Below are 19,244 nucleotides of genomic sequence, written 5' to 3'. Positions count from 1 at the left end.
GTAAACGTATAAATTTATCTAGTGCGTAAACGAGCTGTCAAATTTTGTATGAAAAATCATTTACACAATTTGTATAAATTTACGCGCACATTTCATTGTGTAAACGCGGTAAACTCAAAGGAATGCAACCTTGCAGACATTACAGCAGGCATTTTCATCAGAAATCTCCAACATCAGCAAGTAAAGGCGTTTAAGTTTTGATTTTTCACTTAATCTTGGCATTTTTTAATTTGTATAACAATCAAACAAATTTTGTTTGCCAATAATACAGCTGATAAACAATCAAGTTTATCAAGAATATTACTAGGTGCGTTTATATAACAGTGTGTGTAAATGGATATAATTTTACACCTTATAAGTTTATATGCTTTCATGAGTCCCCCTATTAAATCTAGGCATGAGAAATATTTTGCTCTTCCCAATAGATTCAGAATATCATCTATTCTAGGCAAAGGGAAATTATCAGCTGTTAATTTTTTATTTATTTGTCTGAAATCAACAACTAATCTCCACCTTTTTTCTTCTTTGCCCGGAAGGGATTTTTTAGGTACCAATAAAATAGGGCTGTTGGACTCTGAGGTTGATGGTTCCACAATATCATCTTGAATTAGTTTATTTAATTGTTTATTTATTTCATTCGTATGTGCTTGAGGTAGTCTATAATTTTTAATATACACAGGAGTGTTATCTTTCATATGCAACTTTTGTTTGTAAAAATTGTTAGTCGTGATTGGTTCTGTTTCTAATGAGAATATATCAACGAATTCTGAGCATAATGTGTTGAGTGATTTACTAGCGAATGGTGGGAAATTTTTAATCAATCTTTCTAACTTTTCTTTATTATTAGCTTTACAGGGAGGTGTATTTTCAATTATTACATAATCCTCTAAACTTTCTGTTTTGATGTCATAATCTTGAATGATTGCATGTTTATCTGTTGTATTTATTATTCTTATTAAAGCTTGATTTGTGTTTACTATCGTGTTGGCTACAAAAATGTCATCAGTAAATTCTTGATGAGGTACTAATAATTACTTATTATAACTATTGATATGAACCTGTCTAATTACTTCGGCTCTTACGGGTATTGTAATGCTATTGATTGTTGGTTTATTTGTCATTTGTGTTACTAAATCTTCTGGGTAATCGTATGGTCGTAGTATTATGATGTCCCCATTTTTATTATAATCTAAAATTCAATTATATTTTTTAATGAAGTCGAGTCCCAAAACTCAGTCACATGGGATTGGGGAATTGTCTTCTACTATGTGAAATTTGTGTCCTATTAAAAGACTATCAACTGTTAGATCTGCTTTTACTGTTCCAAGTGTGCTTGTTATGCCTCGGCCAATATCTTTTAAATCTGTGATGTATGAGTTATTTATTGTGACTGTCAATTTCACCCTTCTTTATTATTGAGATATCCGCTCCTGTATCTATAAGGAACGTTAAAGTTGACTTATTTAGAATAGTATTGGAAGATATGTAGCTGTTCAGATGCAAGTTGAATTTATATACTTTATTACCGTTAGAATTTACTGTTGGAGTGGAGTTTGCTGGTTTTCCTGTTGGTTTATATTACGGAGATTGCTCGTGTTACTCTGATTGGATGATCTTGACTGACCTCCAAAAGTGCGTCTTGGGAAATTATTATTTTGTCTATTACTATTATTATTATTATATCTATTAGCATTACCATAATATCTCCGGTTTTGGTTACCTCGATAATTATTATTTTGGTAGCTTCTTCTGAAGTTACCTCGGTAATTACCTTGTGAGCGCGTCAGGCGTAACACTGTATTTGGGTTACCCGTGACTTCAGTATAGCTATTCGTGAATTTTGAAATAGCCTCGTTCATAGATGTGAACGTTCCTGCTTGCATTATCAGTTTAACTCTTTCGTTAGCCGAGTTCTTGCACATGGCCTTTACAGCTGATTGTGTGGCATATTTGGTTGCCACATCAGGTGCAAGACCGTCAGATATGTAAGCACCCTCCAACGATTTTGTAAATTTTTCGATTTCGCCAGTCTACTGGTTAGCTGTTTTACTGCGCTGTTGGACGTTTAGGAGTTTTGCCGTCAAAACTACAGTCAAACTACGTCTACAGATTCACCTTTAATTGCTGAATTCAACATTTGCTTTATTGCTAGTATTGAATTTTCAGTGCTCAAAAGGTTTCTAGCTCTTCCCTTGACCTTAGTTTTTATCATGGAGACTGCTATGGTCTCGTGAGTATCCTTAATTTGTTCTAGGATATCTAGTGCGTCTAAGAAGCTGTGTAAGTTCTCATGTTTACCATCAAACTCAGGCAGAATTGAGGAAGCCGTTTTTAAGAATTCGACTGTGGTTTGTGCCATTTTGTCTTTTCTTGTTTGGTAGTTTGGTGCCTCTATTAAAATTTCTTTTTGTTCCTGTTTTTTTTTTTCTTTTTGTTTTACTTCTGGTTCCTGTTCTAAATCGGAGGCTGACTCCAGCAGGAATGTGTTAAAGTCTATTTCTATTTCCTTCTTAAAACTCGTTGGTACTATGAATTGTATATCATATCTTGCCAGTGAGGACACCAATTTGTCTCTAACGCTGGTAAAAATTTGATATGCTTGGTCTTTTCGATTGCCGCCTAGTTTACCATTTAACTGTTGAATTGTTTTTCCTATTTTGTTAAATGCTTCAACTATTATTTTAAGATGCTTTACTACTGTTTCTGCCTTTAATTTTGTTTTTTTATTAATACATTTGTAAGATTTTTCTCCTATCGTTTTTTCTTCTATGAGTAGTTTAACGATGTCTTCCCATTTGCCCATTGGGGATGGTAGATAAAAGTTTGTTAAACCTTATCTAAACCGTCGGCGCGGCTGGCATATCGCTTTTTCAGGAATTTATTATGGGTTGAGTAGAGTTTCAGAAACAAACTAATGCAACTAACTACGCAGATGATTAGAAGCATGACCTTAATAGTATCTAGTGCCTCAGTATGGTCTACTACTTGGACTGAGTTTACAACGTTTGCCGTTGGTTTTTATATTTTTGATTCTTGGCCTCCCATCGTAAAAAAATATGAAGAAAAAAAATTTTTTTTGTTTTGTTTTTTTCTTTTATTAATTTTTTGTCAATATATAGTCTGTTCTTCCCATAAATTTGACTTCGAACCTAAATAATTCTTCAGGTGTTGTTGCTTGAGAGTTTCTTACATTCCATATTGTTGGTTCCCTAAGCATAGGTATCGATAAGTTTCGACCATGTTTTCAACCATACTAGAGTTTTTTCTTCATCTACAATCTTAATTTCATTTTTAAGGTCCCCAAGTGGGTCTTTTACATAAGTTTTAATCTTGATTGGTCTTTCCATAATTTAAAATCAATAGTTTTACAAAATTTTATTTTATATTTTTTTTTCAACACCCTAATGTTTATATTACTGGTCTTGTTTTTTTATTTTTATAATTATTATTCCTTAATCCCTTAATTTCTTGCTTTAGTTGAATTTTTTCTGTCGGATTTGTGCTTAAATTTATTTTTTCATAGATCCTGGCTATTGTTTTTCGAATGCCAAATTGCTTTCCTCCTCTTTTTCTTTTCAATTTGACCGGCTTTGGAACTTTAGGTTCCTCAATTTTTTGAATCCTATTTCTCTTTGTGTACTCTTCGATTGTTAGTGTCTTAGGGCCTTGCTTGGTTTTTTCAGGTGTTTCGTTTTCACCTCCTTGCAAATTTAAATTTAATTTAACTAATTATCAAAAATTTGGTCAAATTGACTTTGATTTTGTATGTCCTCTTCTGAGGACATAATTTAGAGGGGTAAAAGAAAGTGTATTTATTTTGCAGCAGAAATATAAAATTTTTGCTTGTCAATAGGCAGCCGTTAGGTTGCCCGAATATTTTTCTGCTTAAAAATAATGTCCAAATTGTCAAACTGACTTTAGAATTAAGCTAATTATACTTATTATACTTATACTTATTATGCTGCCAGTCATGTTGTTTATACCACCTTATCACCGTTGGACATTTCTGGCTGGTTGTTTATTTGAAGTATGTTGGTATTCGATGCCAGCGCATCTAATGGTAGTGTATTTGTTTTTCAACTGCCGCAATTTTTATGTGATTTTCATCGTTGGTGCCCAAATTTAATTCATCGAAAACATCATTGCAAAAGCGAAATTTGTGTTTGTTCCGCGATAAAAATTGTATTCGGAAAAACACGTTCTATACCTTCTCTTTTTCCTTGCTTCTTTTACAAGGCAGGCTGTAATCAGCCAGTATAATCCTTACCAATGAATTAGGCTGAATAATCAGCCAGTATAATCAAAGCAGGATCGCCATATAAAAGGTTAATAAAAGAGTAGTCGGTTTTGTGAGGTGTAAGTGCCAATGGGCGACTGCTCCTTTATTCAAATATTGTCAGCTTATTTTTACTAAATTATTCTAAACAGATTCTTACATAAATACTTACTTTAAGCATACATACTTACATACATATATACCTTAAGCATACATACTTACATACCTACATACAACTCGACACAAAATATGTACCTACACATCTGTGTTGAGCTGTGACTTCTGTGGGAAATGCAATGTCAGCAACTTTGCCGGTATGCAAATTTGGTTTAGTTGAGCGTTGTACACACACCTGTATTAAATCGTGTGAATTGCTCTGTCAGCAACAATTGGCAGATGTCTTTTTTGTGTTGATGAAAATTTAAACTCTTTTTGTTACTGATTTACTTATTTGGCATTGAAATTGTTGGCTGTTTACACTACAGATTTCAGCGGTTAGACCGTGGTGCGATCCCCAGTGCAACCTGTTGAAATAAATACAAAAAAACATTACGAATTTGCCCGACAATGATGGCGTGGCGGTTTTCGAAGTAGTATCATCGCAATATGCCAGTAAATGTTTCCTTCTTTTAATTTTTTCCCAATAAACAAAAGTAATAATTGAATAACAATTAACCGGTGTTAAGCTTATTAATTCTTAAAAATCTTAAGTAAAATTGAACACACCATTAAACATACAAACATATAAACTAAGCCCGAGTTTATAGGTAGTACACAAATAAGCTTCTGCAGTGAAGAGGAGTGGTACAATAACAATAACAAAAAAGCAATCCCAGTACAAATTGTTCGAGAGCGTGAAAATGAGATAAAACTGAAATTAGCAAAGAAAGCAAATACAACACAACAGCCCAATGGTTAGGCGATTCTGATTTCAGTTGTTTGACCGTAGTTCGATCCCCGGTGAAACCTGTTGAAATAAATAAATAAAAAACATTACGAAATTGCCTGACGATGATGACGTGGCGGTTTTCGAAAAGATACCATCGCAATATGCCAGTAAATGTTTGCATATTTCAGTTTTCCCCAATAAACAAAAATGACAATCGAATAGCAATTATTATATACCGATGATAAGCTCATTAATTCATAAAAATCTTACGTAGATCTTTAGACTGTTTAGAGATAAACAAAAATCTAATTGCAATTAAAATATATTTTTTTGGGGATGCGATAGCTCTCAGATTTTGCAGGCAAATTGATGTAAAACCGCCCTAGTTTTCCTTTACTGATTGTGTATAAATGTATGCGGAAGGCACAAGTTTCATGGATGTTATCGCATTGCTGGATAACATATTTTCTGTGATACTGGGAACGATACCAGATAAATTTTTTAAAGTTCTCATGAGAAAACCCTAAATCTTTTTCCAGGTCTGCACATTGGAGCCACAGAAAGAGCCCGAATAAATTTTAAAGTTCACATGAGAAAGTCCTTAATTTTTTCCTAGCTCTGCACTTTTATGTGCGCATTAAATTATATTATTAGTATGTTTTAAATCTGCAGGCTAATTTTTCCCTAAAAAATACCTAAATTATAATAATAATAACAAAGTAAATTTTTTTGACTGAGGGCGAAATGGTTTGTGAGCACATATAGATATCTTTTAAATGTCGATGTACAATTTTAACAAATTCTATAGGTACTGCTTATTCTACGAGTCAATGCTGGACACGGTACTGCATGCGCGGGATAAATGGCTCAAACCGGATGGTATAATGTTTCCAGATCGAGGTACGTTATACATAACAGCGATCGAAGATCGGCAGTATAAAGATGAAAAAATCAATTGGTGGGACGATGTATATGGATTTGATATGAGTTGCATACGAAAAGTCGCTGTAACGGAACCACTAGTTGACGTTGTAGATCCGAAGCAGGTTGTTTCTACCTCATATTTAGTTAAAGAAGTAGATTTGTACACAGTCAAGAGAGAGGACCTGGAATTTTCATCACCATTCAATCTTATTATTAAGCGAAACGATTTTGTGCAGGCTTTAGTAACATATTTTAATATTGAGTTTACTAAATGCCATAAACGTTTAGGTTTTAGCACATCCCCCGAGGCGACGTACACCCATTGGAAGCAAACAGTGTTTTACTTAGATGATTACTTAACAGTAAAAAAAGGGGAAGAAATAGTGGGCATTTTTAAAATGAAGCCTAATGCACGTAACAACCGTGATTTAGATTTTGTCATTGATATTCAGTTTAAAGGCGAGCTATCTAATGTTCACGAGCATAACACATACAGAATGCGCTAATCACATAAAGGTGTTATGACACTAGTACTAGTGGCTAATACAGTTAATAACACTTATGGAAACAATTCTTTAAAGTCGTAGAAAATGGTGATAGACCAAGAACATTTAATTTGAATTGATAATCAATTAGTTTACTGAAAAGCAACCATTATGAAAATCATTTTTCAAGTTGTTATATTTCTAAATAAAATGTAGCATTGTGTGGAGAAAAAGTAATTCAGCATTACTTTTTTATGTGATAATTAACTGCCGCCTTACTGCCCAGGCGATTTTTACCGCTGTGTAGCAAGTTATGTATATAATTGTATGAGGTAATACGACCTATCCAAGCTGAGCATCCTCGGGAAATCGAGTATGACACCCGTTTCATGGTGTGCATGTTGTTTACCTACAAGCCTGAATGACCCGAATATTTGTAGTGTCCTTCTCGCAATTGCATCGCATTCGAGAAAGATGTGCTGCGAATTCTCATCTGTGTTGTCGCAGAACTGGCAGGTTTGCAACTTGCGCATGTGACTTTTGAGTTTGCAGTGACCAGTAAGTATCCCTTTTTGCATTCTTAATTTTCTTTTACAGAGCTGCTATAACTCTGTATGTTATTGTTGTAGTGATAAAGACACTCCCCGAAGGTCTATTCTATAAAAGCGTGTAATTCCTGGTTTCCGAACACCAGCGCCGTAAGTGCTGCTTACCACAAACTGGAAAAAGAAGCGGAACAGATGATCAAGCAAAGAGTCAGCATTTGTGCCTTGGCAATCATGCCGCTGTTGGTATTTCGAAATAGTAAAAGACTCCGTTTATTTGGGAACCAGCATTAATGCGGCTTTGAAATCCAGCGAAGGGTCACTCTTGCCAATATATGCTCCTTTGGACTAGGTAGGCAGCTAAAAAAGGTTAAGTGACTTATCGTACCCGTCCTGCTGTATTGTGCAGAAGCATGAACCATGACAACATCAGATGAGGCGGCCCTGGGAGTACTCGAGAGAAAAGTTCTTCGAAAGATTTACGAACCTCTACGCTTTAACTACGGCGACAGACAGAAACATAGTCCAACGAATTAAAACGCAGCAGCTACCGCTGGATAGGCTATGTTATGCGAATGAAAGACGATGCTCCGGCTAAGAAATTATTTTTTCTTTTCCCCTTAGAAGCCAAAGTTGAAGTTGTTTTATTTGAAAATATGTATTTCCCTTACCAATGATCATATTCTTTACAAAATTTTTTTCAAGATGCGGTCCGCACGCATCAATTGAAACACATATTTCCTGTCTTAAATTTGCTTGCAGCACTCATCTCGGAAGCAATTTTATAAAGAAAATAAATAATAAAAAAGGAAAATAAAAAAGTTCTTGATCGTGATCTGGATACCGCGCCTCAAGCTCCAATTAGGTAAGTATCGATGGCTGACTTCGTAAATGCATATCGCAAAGCATAAGCTGCAAGTTGTTAACCAATGCAAAACATAAGCGCATGGTATCACTACTTAACAAACGTATGCAATAAATATTACAGATGTTTATGAACATATGTATGTAGCTATCTATCACATAGGTTTAGGAACAAATCAGTAAGCGGAATCTTAAAAAGTTTATTTAAAAAATGTAAACTTAAATAAAAAAAATGTTGTCTTTAGATTTAACATTAAAGTACGTGTATTTAGAATATGATATGAAAAAGGTTACATTAAAAACTCAAGCGCATGCGTCCGCTTTTCTTTGCCATTTCATCTAAAACTTCATCAACGGTAACAATTTGATCAAAGTGGATGCTTAGTGATACACAGCCATTCAATCGATTTTCACTCATCGTGTTTCTCAAATAGTTTTTAATCAGCCTAAGAGTTGAAAAAGATCTCTCGTTCGTTGCCGTTGCTACTGGAAGCGTACACAAGATTTTATGAGGTGGGTTTGGTCAAAGGCTGAGGTATGCTCAAGTCAATCCAGAGTCGGATGGAGGTCCCACTTCCCCCACCTAAATAAATACACAGTGAATTAGTGTTTTGATTTCGAACACACACATACACGCGGCTCTCGGGCTAAAATATCCACAACCTTGAATCCAGGGGAGAGAGAGAGAGAGATGTTCACTAGGTAGTGTCGCTGACAATATAGTGTAATCCAAGAACGACGGCTCTCCACAGAGAGAGGGAGATAGAGTGCTAGCTTAGCGGTGGCTGAGATGGTGAAAACGACGGTGGCTCTCGCTAAAGGGTGCTAACGGCGGTAGCAAAGACGGCGGTAGTTAGGATCACGCCCGAAGAGAGAGTACTGAGTGACGGTTGCTCTCACCAAATAGCTTTGACGACGGTGGTGGCTAGACTTCGGGATGGGATGTCCGAGGATCGGGATCGTGGTGATGTACCTACGGCGAAGTGTCTATATTAGTATGAGGCTAACTAACTACAATATATTGGCTCGGGTATTCGGCTAGGGTAGTAGGGGAGTTTGTCCCGCCGCAGGCGTTGGGAGGTGTTCCCCTCTTACCTGAGCCGTATATCCGTGCATTGCCCTTCCTCTGAGTAATAGGGGGGGGGGGGGGGGTTTGAGTCCCGTCTTACTCAGAGGAGATGATAGCAAAATATTAGGGTTGCCCAATAGGCCGGGGGGGGGGGGGGGGTACCATCGGCAGAACCGACCTTGTAACTTTACCCCCCGTCGACCCAAAGGGAGCCCCTACAATGTATTTATATTGGATCGAGCAGTCAACCAGAGTAGTGGGGAAATCCGCCCCGCCAATGGCGTTGGGACGGGTTTCCTTCCTACCCGAGAAGGCTGCTCGTGCATTACCTTTCCGATGAGTAATAAGGGGTGTGAATCCCGTCTTACTCACCGGAAATGTGGGTAAACCTGCGGGGTGTCCGATAAGCAGGGGGGGCGTACCATCGGTGGAACGGACCTTGTAACGCACCCTCCTAACCCAAAGGGCACCCCTTGTCGACCGCCAGTGGCGGGCGACACGCACTTCACTTACCTACGGCGAAGTGTGCCTGGTGTATCCCGGCCAATCATTTTATTCATAGGTAGCTATGAACACGTTGGGAATTATGCTCGCATTGTCGCGCAAAACGCGCCACGAATGAAAATTCCCAAGCATTGTGCCTTCACCATCGCTGGCTTGCTTTGTGCTTGCGCGATGGTTGTTGGGCCGGTATGTATGTATATATGTATGTCGGTACATACACTACTAGGGGTGGGCAGTAAATGGAAAATATGATGTTAGGGGTGGGCGCTAAATAGGAAATAGATATTGTGGCGTAGTATTTGCTACGGTACAGCCCCCCTCCTACTTCGGCGGACGAAAGGTTGTGGCATTCTAGAGTTTTGGCCCGGAGGCCTGCGCTACCATGGGCAGGGCCCAGGTAAATTTTACCATCGATTGAATCCGATGGCTCGGCCGACATGTGTGTACATGTGTTCTTTTATGTTTTCTTTATTTATAATATATATATATAGGTGTTGCGGCCACCGTGGTGTGATGGTAGCGTGCTCCGCCTATCACGCCGTATGCCCTGGGTTCAACTCCCGGGCAAAGCAACATCAAAAATTTTAGAAATAAGATTTTTCAATTAGAAGAAAATTTTTCTAAGCGGGGTCGCCCCTCGGCAGTGTCTGGCAAGCGCTCCGATTGTATTTCTGCCATGAAAAGCTCTCAGTGAAAACTCATCTGCCTTGCAGATGCCGTTCGGAGTCGGCATAAAACATGTAGGTCCCGTCCGGCCAATTTGTAGAGAAAAATCAAGAGGAGCACGACGCAAATTGGAAGAGAAGCTCGGCCTTAGATCTCTTCGGAGGTTATCGCGCCTTACATTTATTTTTTTTTATATATAGGTGTTGTTTTTTTTTTTTTTTTTTTTTTGTTTTGTACATTTCATTTCCTTTTAAATTCATATTTCATTTACATTTCAAAAATTACATTTCATTCAAAAAAAAAAGTAATTTCTTAATAATATGTACATTTCATTTCCTTTTAAAGTATATACATTTCCAAAATTTTATTAACATTTTATATACAGCAAAATATTTAACTAGGGTGTCTCCTGTTTCTCCTCAACGTTGGCGAACCGCACCACCTTGGATTGTCCATGCGTCTTCACTGTGGCGTGGTTTTCGTCTATTCTTTGTGCTGTGACCCAACGGTTTCGCTTCCATTTAAACCTCCATCTCTGCGGGTTGCCTTTTGGTCGTTCTAATATTAGCCCGGCGAACGTGTCTTGATCGGGTTCTAACGTCGTGCTACCGGGTGGATCTCGAATTGGTTCGCCTTGTGCTGTCTTGTGATTGGGTGTTTCGTTGCACACGATGGCATTTAGATGGCCGACTACCAATGGTGGGCCCCAAAAGATCTTTACGTCCAGTATGCGTGGCTTGTTTGGCGGTCACGGTACTGCCTCGAATGGAGGTTTCCATGGCGCTACGGGCACTGGCTCGTCCGGTGGGTTGTGTTTTTGTTTAGTGTTCCGTGATGGGTGTGCCATGGTCCCCGCGGTTGGAGAAACGTATTTGTTGAAACGAACCCGGCAACAGTGTACGGGCCCGAGAATTTGGGCGCCAGTTTTTGTGCAAAGTGATCGACGGCTGATGAGAGGGGGTGGTCTCTTTTCATCACCCGGTCCCCTACTTGTGGCTTCCACGGTCGTCTGCGAAGATCATAGTATTTCTTTTGTTGTTTCGACGCTGTGGCTAGGTGTTTCGATATTTCCTTCCATAATTCGGTAACGAGGGGTTGTGCCGTGGGCGGTTCTTCGGGTACCGTATCTTTTGATCGCGCTTCTCTTGGTCCAACGACGTTGCGGTTAAAGTTTATTTCGGCGGCGGATGTATTTAGGGCGAAGGCGATTTCTGGTAGTTGCTAATCCCAGTTCCGAAGTGGCCCCACAAAGTCAGCCGTGACAATCTCCCATGGTCGTGAGCATTGCATTGTGGCCATCAGGCCGGCGGGGCGTTTTTGTTCTACCTTATACGCTGCGCAGGAGAGACACCTGCGCACATAGTTGGCTACGTCCCGGTACATCCCTGGCAGTAGTTTTTTTGTGCCCGTTTCAAGGTTTTTTTAATACCCAGGTGTCCTGCGGTGGCTGCGTCGTGGACTTCTTGCAGGATATCGGTTTTCTGGTTGGTCGAATGCAAAGCTTCCACTGTGGCGCTCGGCTGAGGGGATTTTTCGGTGCTACGTGTCGGAACAGCCGGTCGTTAATCACTTGGAAGTCAGGGTTCTGCTTCGGGTTTTTGCGTATCTGCAGCATTCTCTTGTCGTACCAGTCGTTGTTGTTCGTATTGACGGTGAATAGTGGGCTTACCCCTGTGTCTGTGTCTGATAACGGGCATCTGGAAAGAGCGTCGGCTACCACGTTGAGGGTGCCATTCGATATTCTATGTGAAGTTAAATTGTTGCAGCTCAGGGGCCCACCTGGCCAGTCGTCCTGATGGGTTCTGCAACTTGTGGAGCCATTTTAGCGAATGGTGATCGGTGATTACGGTAATTGGTATCCTTCTAGATATGGCCTCATTTTACGTATTCCCCATAGTACAGCCAAGCATTCTTGTTCGGTAGCGGAATATCGTTTTTCTATTCCGTGAGACTTCGGCTGGCATACGCTACTCCTTTCCTGGTCAGTATGGCGTTGGAAAAGCACAATGCATAGCCTTCGGGGGGTGAGTCCCGTCTTACTCAGAGGAGATGATAGCAAAATATTAGGGTTGCCCAATAGGCCGGGGGGGGGTACCATCGGCAGAACCGACCTTGTAACTTTACCCCCCGTCGACCCAAAGGGAGCCCCTACAATGTATTTATATTGGATCGAGCAGTCAACCAGAGTAGTGGGGAAATCCGCCCCGCCAATGGCGTTGGGACGGGTTTCCGTCCTACCCGAGAAGGCTGCTCGTGCATTACCTTTCCGATGAGTAATAAGGGGTGTGAATCCCGTCTTACTCACCGGAAATGTGGGTAAACCTGCGGGGTGTCCGATAAGCAGGGGGGGCGTACCATCGGTGGAACGGACCTTGTAACGCACCCTCCTAACCCAAAGGGCACCCCTTGTCGACCGCCAGTGGCGGGCGACACGCACTTCACTTACCTACGGCGAAGTGTGCCTGGTGTATCCCGGCCAATCATTTTATTCATAGGTAGCTATGAACACGTTGGGAATTATGCTCGCATTGTCGCGCAAAACGCGCCACGAATGAAAATTCCCAAGCATTGTGCCTTCACCATCGCTGGCTTGCTTTGTGCTTGCGCGATGGTTGTTGGGCCGGTATGTATGTATATATGTATGTCGGTACATACACTACTAGGGGTGGGCAGTAAATGGAAAATATGATGTTAGGGGTGGGCGCTAAATAGGAAATAGATATTGTGGCGTAGTATTTGCTACGGTACAGCCCCCCTCCTACTTCGGCGGACGAAAGGTTGTGGCATTCTAGAGTTTTGGCCCGGAGGCCTGCGCTACCATGGGCAGGGCCCAGGTAAATTTTACCATCGATTGAATCCGATGGCTCGGCCGACATGTGTGTACATGTGTTCTTTTATGTTTTCTTTATTTATAATATATATATATAGGTGTTGCGGCCACCGTGGTGTGATGGTAGCGTGCTCCGCCTATCACGCCGTATGCCCTGGGTTCAACTCCCGGGCAAAGCAACATCAAAAATTTTAGAAATAAGATTTTTCAATTAGAAGAAAATTTTTCTAAGCGGGGTCGCCCCTCGGCAGTGTCTGGCAAGCGCTCCGATTGTATTTCTGCCATGAAAAGCTCTCAGTGAAAACTCATCTGCCTTGCAGATGCCGTTCGGAGTCGGCATAAAACATGTAGGTCCCGTCCGGCCAATTTGTAGGGAAAAATCAAGAGGAGCACGACGCAAATTGGAAGAGAAGCTCGGCCTTAGATCTCTTCGGAGGTTATCGCGCCTTACATTTATTTTTTTTTATATATAGGTGTTGTTTTTTTTTTTTTTTTTTTTTTGTTTTGTACATTTCATTTCCTTTTAAATTCATATTTCATTTACATTTCAAAAATTACATTTCATTCAAAAAAAAAAGTAATTTCTTAATAATATGTACATTTCATTTCCTTTTAAAGTATATACATTTCCAAAATTTTATTAACATTTTATATACAGCAAAATATTTAACTAGGGTGTCTCCTGTTTCTCCTCAACGTTGGCGAACCGCACCACCTTGGATTGTCCATGCGTCTTCACTGTGGCGTGGTTTTCGTCTATTCTTTGTGCTGTGACCCAACGGTTTCGCTTCCATTTAAACCTCCATCTCTGCGGGTTGCCTTTTGGTCGTTCTAATATTAGCCCGGCGAACGTGTCTTGATCGGGTTCTAACGTCGTGCTACCGGGTGGATCTCGAATTGGTTCGCCTTGTGCTGTCTTGTGATTGGGTGTTTCGTTGCACACGATGGCATTTAGATGGCCGACTACCAATGGTGGGCCCCAAAAGATCTTTACGTCCAGTATGCGTGGCTTGTTTGGCGGCCACGGTACTGCCTCGAATGGAGGTTTCCATGGCGCTACGGGCACTGGCTCGTCCGGTGGGTTGTGTTTTTGTTTAGTGTTCCGTGATGGGTGTGCCATGGTCCCCGCGGTTGGAGAAACGTATTTGTTGAAACGAACCCGGCAACAGTGTACGGGCCCGAGAATTTGGGCGCCAGTTTTTGTGCAAAGTGATCGACGGCTGATGAGAGGGGGTGGTCTCTTTTCATCACCCGGTCCCCTACTTGTGGCTTCCACGGTCGTCTGCGAAGATCATAGTATTTCTTTTGTTGTTTCGACGCTGTGGCTAGGTGTTTCGATATTTCCTTCCATAATTCGGTAACGAGGGGTTGTGCCGTGGGCGGTTCTTCGGGTACCGTATCTTTTGATCGCGCTTCTCTTGGTCCAACGACGTTGCGGTTAAAGTTTATTTCGGCGGCGGATGTGTGCGTTGATTCGTGTTGCGCAGTATTTAGGGCGAAGGCGATTTCTGGTAGTTGCTAATCCCAGTTCCGAAGTGGCCCCACAAAGTCAGCCGTGACAATCTCCCATGGTCGTGAGCATTGCATTGTGGCCATCAGGCCGGCGGGGCGTTTTTGTTCTACCTTATACGCTGCGCAGGAGAGACACCTGCGCACATAGTTGGCTACGTCCCGGTACATCCCTGGCAGTAGTTTTTTTGTGCCCGTTTCAAGGTTTTTTTAATACCCAGGTGTCCTGCGGTGGCTGCGTCGTGGACTTCTTGCAGGATATCGGTTTTCTGGTTGGTCGAATGCAAAGCTTCCACTGTGGCGCTCGGCTGAGGGGATTTTTCGGTGCTACGTGTCGGAACAGCCGGTCGTTAATCACTTGGAAGTCAGGGTTCTGCTTCGGGTTTTTGCGTATCTGCAGCATTCTCTTGTCGTACCAGTCGTTGTTGTTCGTATTGACGGTGAATAGTGGGCTTACCCCTGTGTCTGTGTCTGATAACGGGCATCTGGAAAGAGCGTCGGCTACCACGTTGAGGGTGCCATTCCGATATTCTATGGTGAAGTTAAATTGTTGCAGCTCCAGGGCCCACCTGGCCAGTCGTCCTGATGGGTTCTGCAACTTGTGGAGCCATTTTAGCGAATGGTGATCGGTGATTACGGTAAATTGGTATCCTTCTAGATATGGCCTCATTTTACGTATTCCCCATAGTACAGCCAAGCATTCTTGTTCGGTAGCGGAATATCGTTTTTCTAATTCCGTGAGACTTCGGCTGGCATACGCTACTACCCTTTCCTGGTCAGTATGGCGTTGGAAAAGCACAATGCATAGCCCTTCGCCACTTGCGTCGGTCTGTAGCACAAACGGCCTAGCGAAGTCACGGCAGCAAAGAATTGGCGCGCTGGTGAGTCTAGTTTTGAGGGTTTCAAACGCATCTTGTTGTGGTTGCCCCCATTCCCATTTCTGGCCCTTTTTGAGGAGGCGATTAAGCGGCGCGGCAAGTGTTGAAAAGTTTTCCACGAAGCGACGGTACCATGATGCAAGTCCAAGGAAGCGGCGTAGTTCTCGTATGGTTTGTGGTGGCGGCATTTCTTTCACGGCGGCTACTTTCTTTGGGTCGGTGTGGATACCTTCGCGGCTGACGATGTGGCCTAAGTAGTTTAGCTCTCGTTGCGCAAAGCTGCATTTGTCGAAGTTGATCAGCATTCGGTGCTTCTGTAGTCTTCTGAAAACCTCACGTAGGTAGGCCATATGTTCGGAGAAGGTGTTGCCGAGTACGATGATGTCATCTAGGTAGGCGAATACTTTTGGTTGTAGCTCCCTAGGATGGCATCTAAAGCTCGTTGGAATGTAGCGGGGGCGGAGTGGAGGCCGAACGGCATCACTTTCCATTGGTAGAGTCCCCTGCCCGGAACGGTAAAAGCGGTGAATGGGCGTGATTTCTTGGCTAGTGGGATCTGCCAATAACCATTTTTTAAGTCGATGGTTGAGATGTATTATGCTTCGCGAAGTTGGTCTAGCGTTGATCCAATCTGAGGTAGGGGTAGGCGTCAGGCTCGCTGGCGGCGTTAAGCTGACGATAGTCAATGCACATCCTCCAGGTTCCTTGTTTCTTCCTGACCAACACGATGGGCGAGCTGTATGCGCTCTTCGACGGTTCTATTCTTCCATTTGCGAGTAGTTCGTCGACCTCGGCATCAATCACTTGCTGCATGGCCGGGTTGCGCGGGTAGTAACGTTGTTTTAGCGGTTTGTTGTGTCTAAGAGTGATGACGTGTTCTGCGGCGGTACTCGGCCCTTTCAGGTGTGCGGATGCCCCTTGCTGTGTCTCTATGAGCTCGAGGAGTTCTCTGTTTTGTTCTTTGCTGAGATGTTCGATTTCCCTAATGCAATGCAGGGTGGCGTGTGTGTCTCCTTTCGTTGGACCGGCTGGGGAAAGGGGCTTTCCATCCACTGAGAAGGCAACGTTCCGTTTTGCCATAAAATCCATACCCAGGATGACGCTCTCGGCCAAGTAAGGAATAACGGATACTAGTGTACTGGTGGTTTGGCCATTGTACTTGATCTTGACTGGGTAGGAGTGAGTGCTCGAGGTGCACGATTGATCGGCGAGTTGCACGCTGCGACGGTTGGGTAGCGGTGGAATCTTTCGTCGTTCCAAATGACTTCTGACCTCCTCATCGATATACGTCAGGGTGGCCCCAGTGTCAATCAGGGCGCGGCATGCTAATCCTTCGATGGACACTTGGGCGTAGAAACGTCCGTCGTTTTGCTTTCTTCTCTCCACGGGCGGTGGTGGTGTGGGTGTTATCGGTTCATCTCGGCTCCTTCCGTGGCAAGCACAATCCCTGGAGAGCGTTCCGTCTCGGCCGCACCTGGAGCAGAAAAGTCGTCTCTTGTTGGTGCACTGGAAGCGACGGTGGCCGCGTTTCCTGCATCGCCAGCAGGTGTTCCTTGCGTCGTAGCGGTTAGTGAGGGTGGACAGTGAGTGCGTTAGCTGATCATCCCGCTCCTCCAGCTCCTCGATTACTACTGTGCTTAAGCTATGCGCTACCAGTCGGCTCTGCTTGGCTTCTTCGCTTCGCAGCAGTTCGCACTCGTCGGTGAGCTCCATGAGCTGCTTTATCGTTTGGAATTCGCTCCGCTTCACAAAAAGTCGATATTCCACCCGTAGGCCGTCGTAGATGCGTTCCAGGTGATCTTCCTTGCACAAGGTCGGATGTTGGCGAATCATCGTCTGGAGGGCGAGGATATAGTCTTTGGCTTTCTCTCTGCTCGTCTGTTTTCGCTGGCGGATAGCGTCTTCTAGCTGGCTAATGTGTTTGGCAAAAAGAATTTTCCGGCGTCAGAGCGGAAGTCAGCCCATGTTCGTAGTTGTTGTTTTCGCACGCGGAACCATTGAAGGGCTTTGCCACGCAGGATCTCTAGAAGAGTTGGGAGGAGTCGATCTTGCTGAATCAGATAGCATTCTGCCAGTTCCTCAATCCTTTCCAGGAAGTCGCATAATGCGTCGCCTCCAGCGTAATGTACATCCCAGCGGCGGACCGTATTCATGACCTCCGTATTACTTATGCCGCTCTGCTCGCGCTGGGGGGATATTGCTTTGGTTGTGAGGGCCGGCGTGGTGTTTTGGGTAGATGTGACTGGCCTGGCCTCTTCAGCGGCGATCTCCATCTCTACCACTCTCAAAAGATTTTCCGTCGACTTACGCTTGCGTTGGTCTCGGACGCATGCGCTGAGTGTGTTGCGCAATTCGGCGACGGTATGTCCTTCGGTGTAGATTCGGTAGCGTTTGCATTCTTCGATTAGCCTCTCCTTCTTCAGCAGGTAAATACACCCTAGAGAGTCGACGTTCAGCGTGGTGGTGGTGGTTTCGCTTATCTTGGTATTGATTGTTGGTTGTGTGTTCGATGAACCCGCTCCTGCAGTGTTGGTGCTCTCGTTGGTTTGGGCACAGTCGCCTGAGGAGACGGGTCCCTGCTCGGGCGCCATTTATGAGGTGGGTTTGGTCAAAGGCTGAGGTATGCTCAAGTCAATCCAGAGTCGGATGGAGGTCCCACTTCCCCCACCTAAATAAATACACAGTGAATTAGTGTTTTGATTTCGAACACACGCGGCTCTCGGGCTAAAATATCCACAACCTTGAATCCAGGGGAGAGAGATGTTCACTAGGTAGTGTCGCTGACAATATAGTGTAATCCAAGGACGACGGCTCTCCACAGAGAGAGGGAGATAGAGTGCTAGCTTAGCGGTGGCTGAGATGGTGAAGACGACGGTGGCTCTCGCTAAGGGGTGCTAACGGTGGTAGTTAGGATCACGCCCGAAGAGAGAGTACTGAGTGATGGTTGCTCTCACCAAATAGCTTTGACGACGGTGGTGGCTAGACTTCGGGATGGGATGTCCGAGGATCGGGATAGTGGTGATGTACCTACGGCGAAGTGTCTATATTAGTATGAGGCTAACTAACTACAATATATTGGCTCGGGTATTCGGCTAGGGTAGTAGGGGAGTTTGTCCCGCCGCAGGCGTTGGGAGGTGTTCCCCTCTTACCTGAGCCGTATATCCGTGCATTACCCTTCCTCTGAGTAATAGGGGGGGTGAGTCCCGTCTTACTCAGAGGAGATGATAGCAAAATATTAGGGTTGCCCAATAGGCCGGGGGGGGGGGGGGGGTGGGAGTACCATCGGCAGAACCGACCTTGTAACTTTACCCCCCCTCGACCCAAAGGGAGTCCCTGGAATATGGGTAAGGCTGCCCAATAGGCCTGGGGGGAAGTACCATCGGCAGAGCCGACCTTGTAACTTTACCCCCGTCGACCCAAAGGGAGCCCCTACAATGTATTTATATTGGCTCGAGCAGTCTACCAGAGTAGTGGGGAAATCCGCCCCGCCAATGGCGTTGGGACGAATTTCCTTCCTACCCGAGAAGGCTGCTCGTGCATTACCTTTCCGATGAGTAATAAGGGGTGTGAATCCCGTCTTACTCACCGGAAATGTGGGTAAACCTGCGGGGTGTCCGATAAGCAGGGAGGGCGTACCATCGGTGGAACCGACCTTGTAACGCACCCTCCTAACCCTACGGCGAAGTGTGCCTGGTGTATCCCGGCCAATCATTTTATTCATAGGTAGCTATGAACACGTTGGGAATTATGCTCGCATTGTCGCGCACAGCGCGCCACGAATGAAAATTCCCAAGCATTGTGCCTT

At 43.4% G+C, this 19,244-nt stretch overlaps 1 protein-coding gene across 1 annotated transcript in view; it reads left to right on the top strand.

Annotated features, from left to right (window-relative positions):
* Art1 (arginine methyltransferase 1) overlaps positions 1-6,811 on the top strand; it is a 170,363-nt gene extending 163,552 nt beyond the window's left edge. The window contains exon 4 of the mRNA XM_067760038.1: positions 5,974-6,811. Within this exon, the coding sequence (XP_067616139.1) occupies positions 5,974-6,595 (622 nt within the window). The 3' untranslated portion in view covers positions 6,596-6,811. The remainder of the gene's footprint in view (positions 1-5,973) is intronic.
* Positions 6,812-19,244: the final 12,433 nt, after the last annotated feature.

The sequence above is a fragment of the Eurosta solidaginis genome, chromosome 1, assembly GCF_040869045.1.
Source record: "Eurosta solidaginis isolate ZX-2024a chromosome 1, ASM4086904v1, whole genome shotgun sequence".
Lineage (NCBI taxonomy): Eukaryota > Metazoa > Arthropoda > Insecta > Diptera > Tephritidae > Eurosta > Eurosta solidaginis.
Note: the sequence above shows the minus strand (reverse complement) of the source record. Positions and strands in the feature narration are given on the sequence as shown.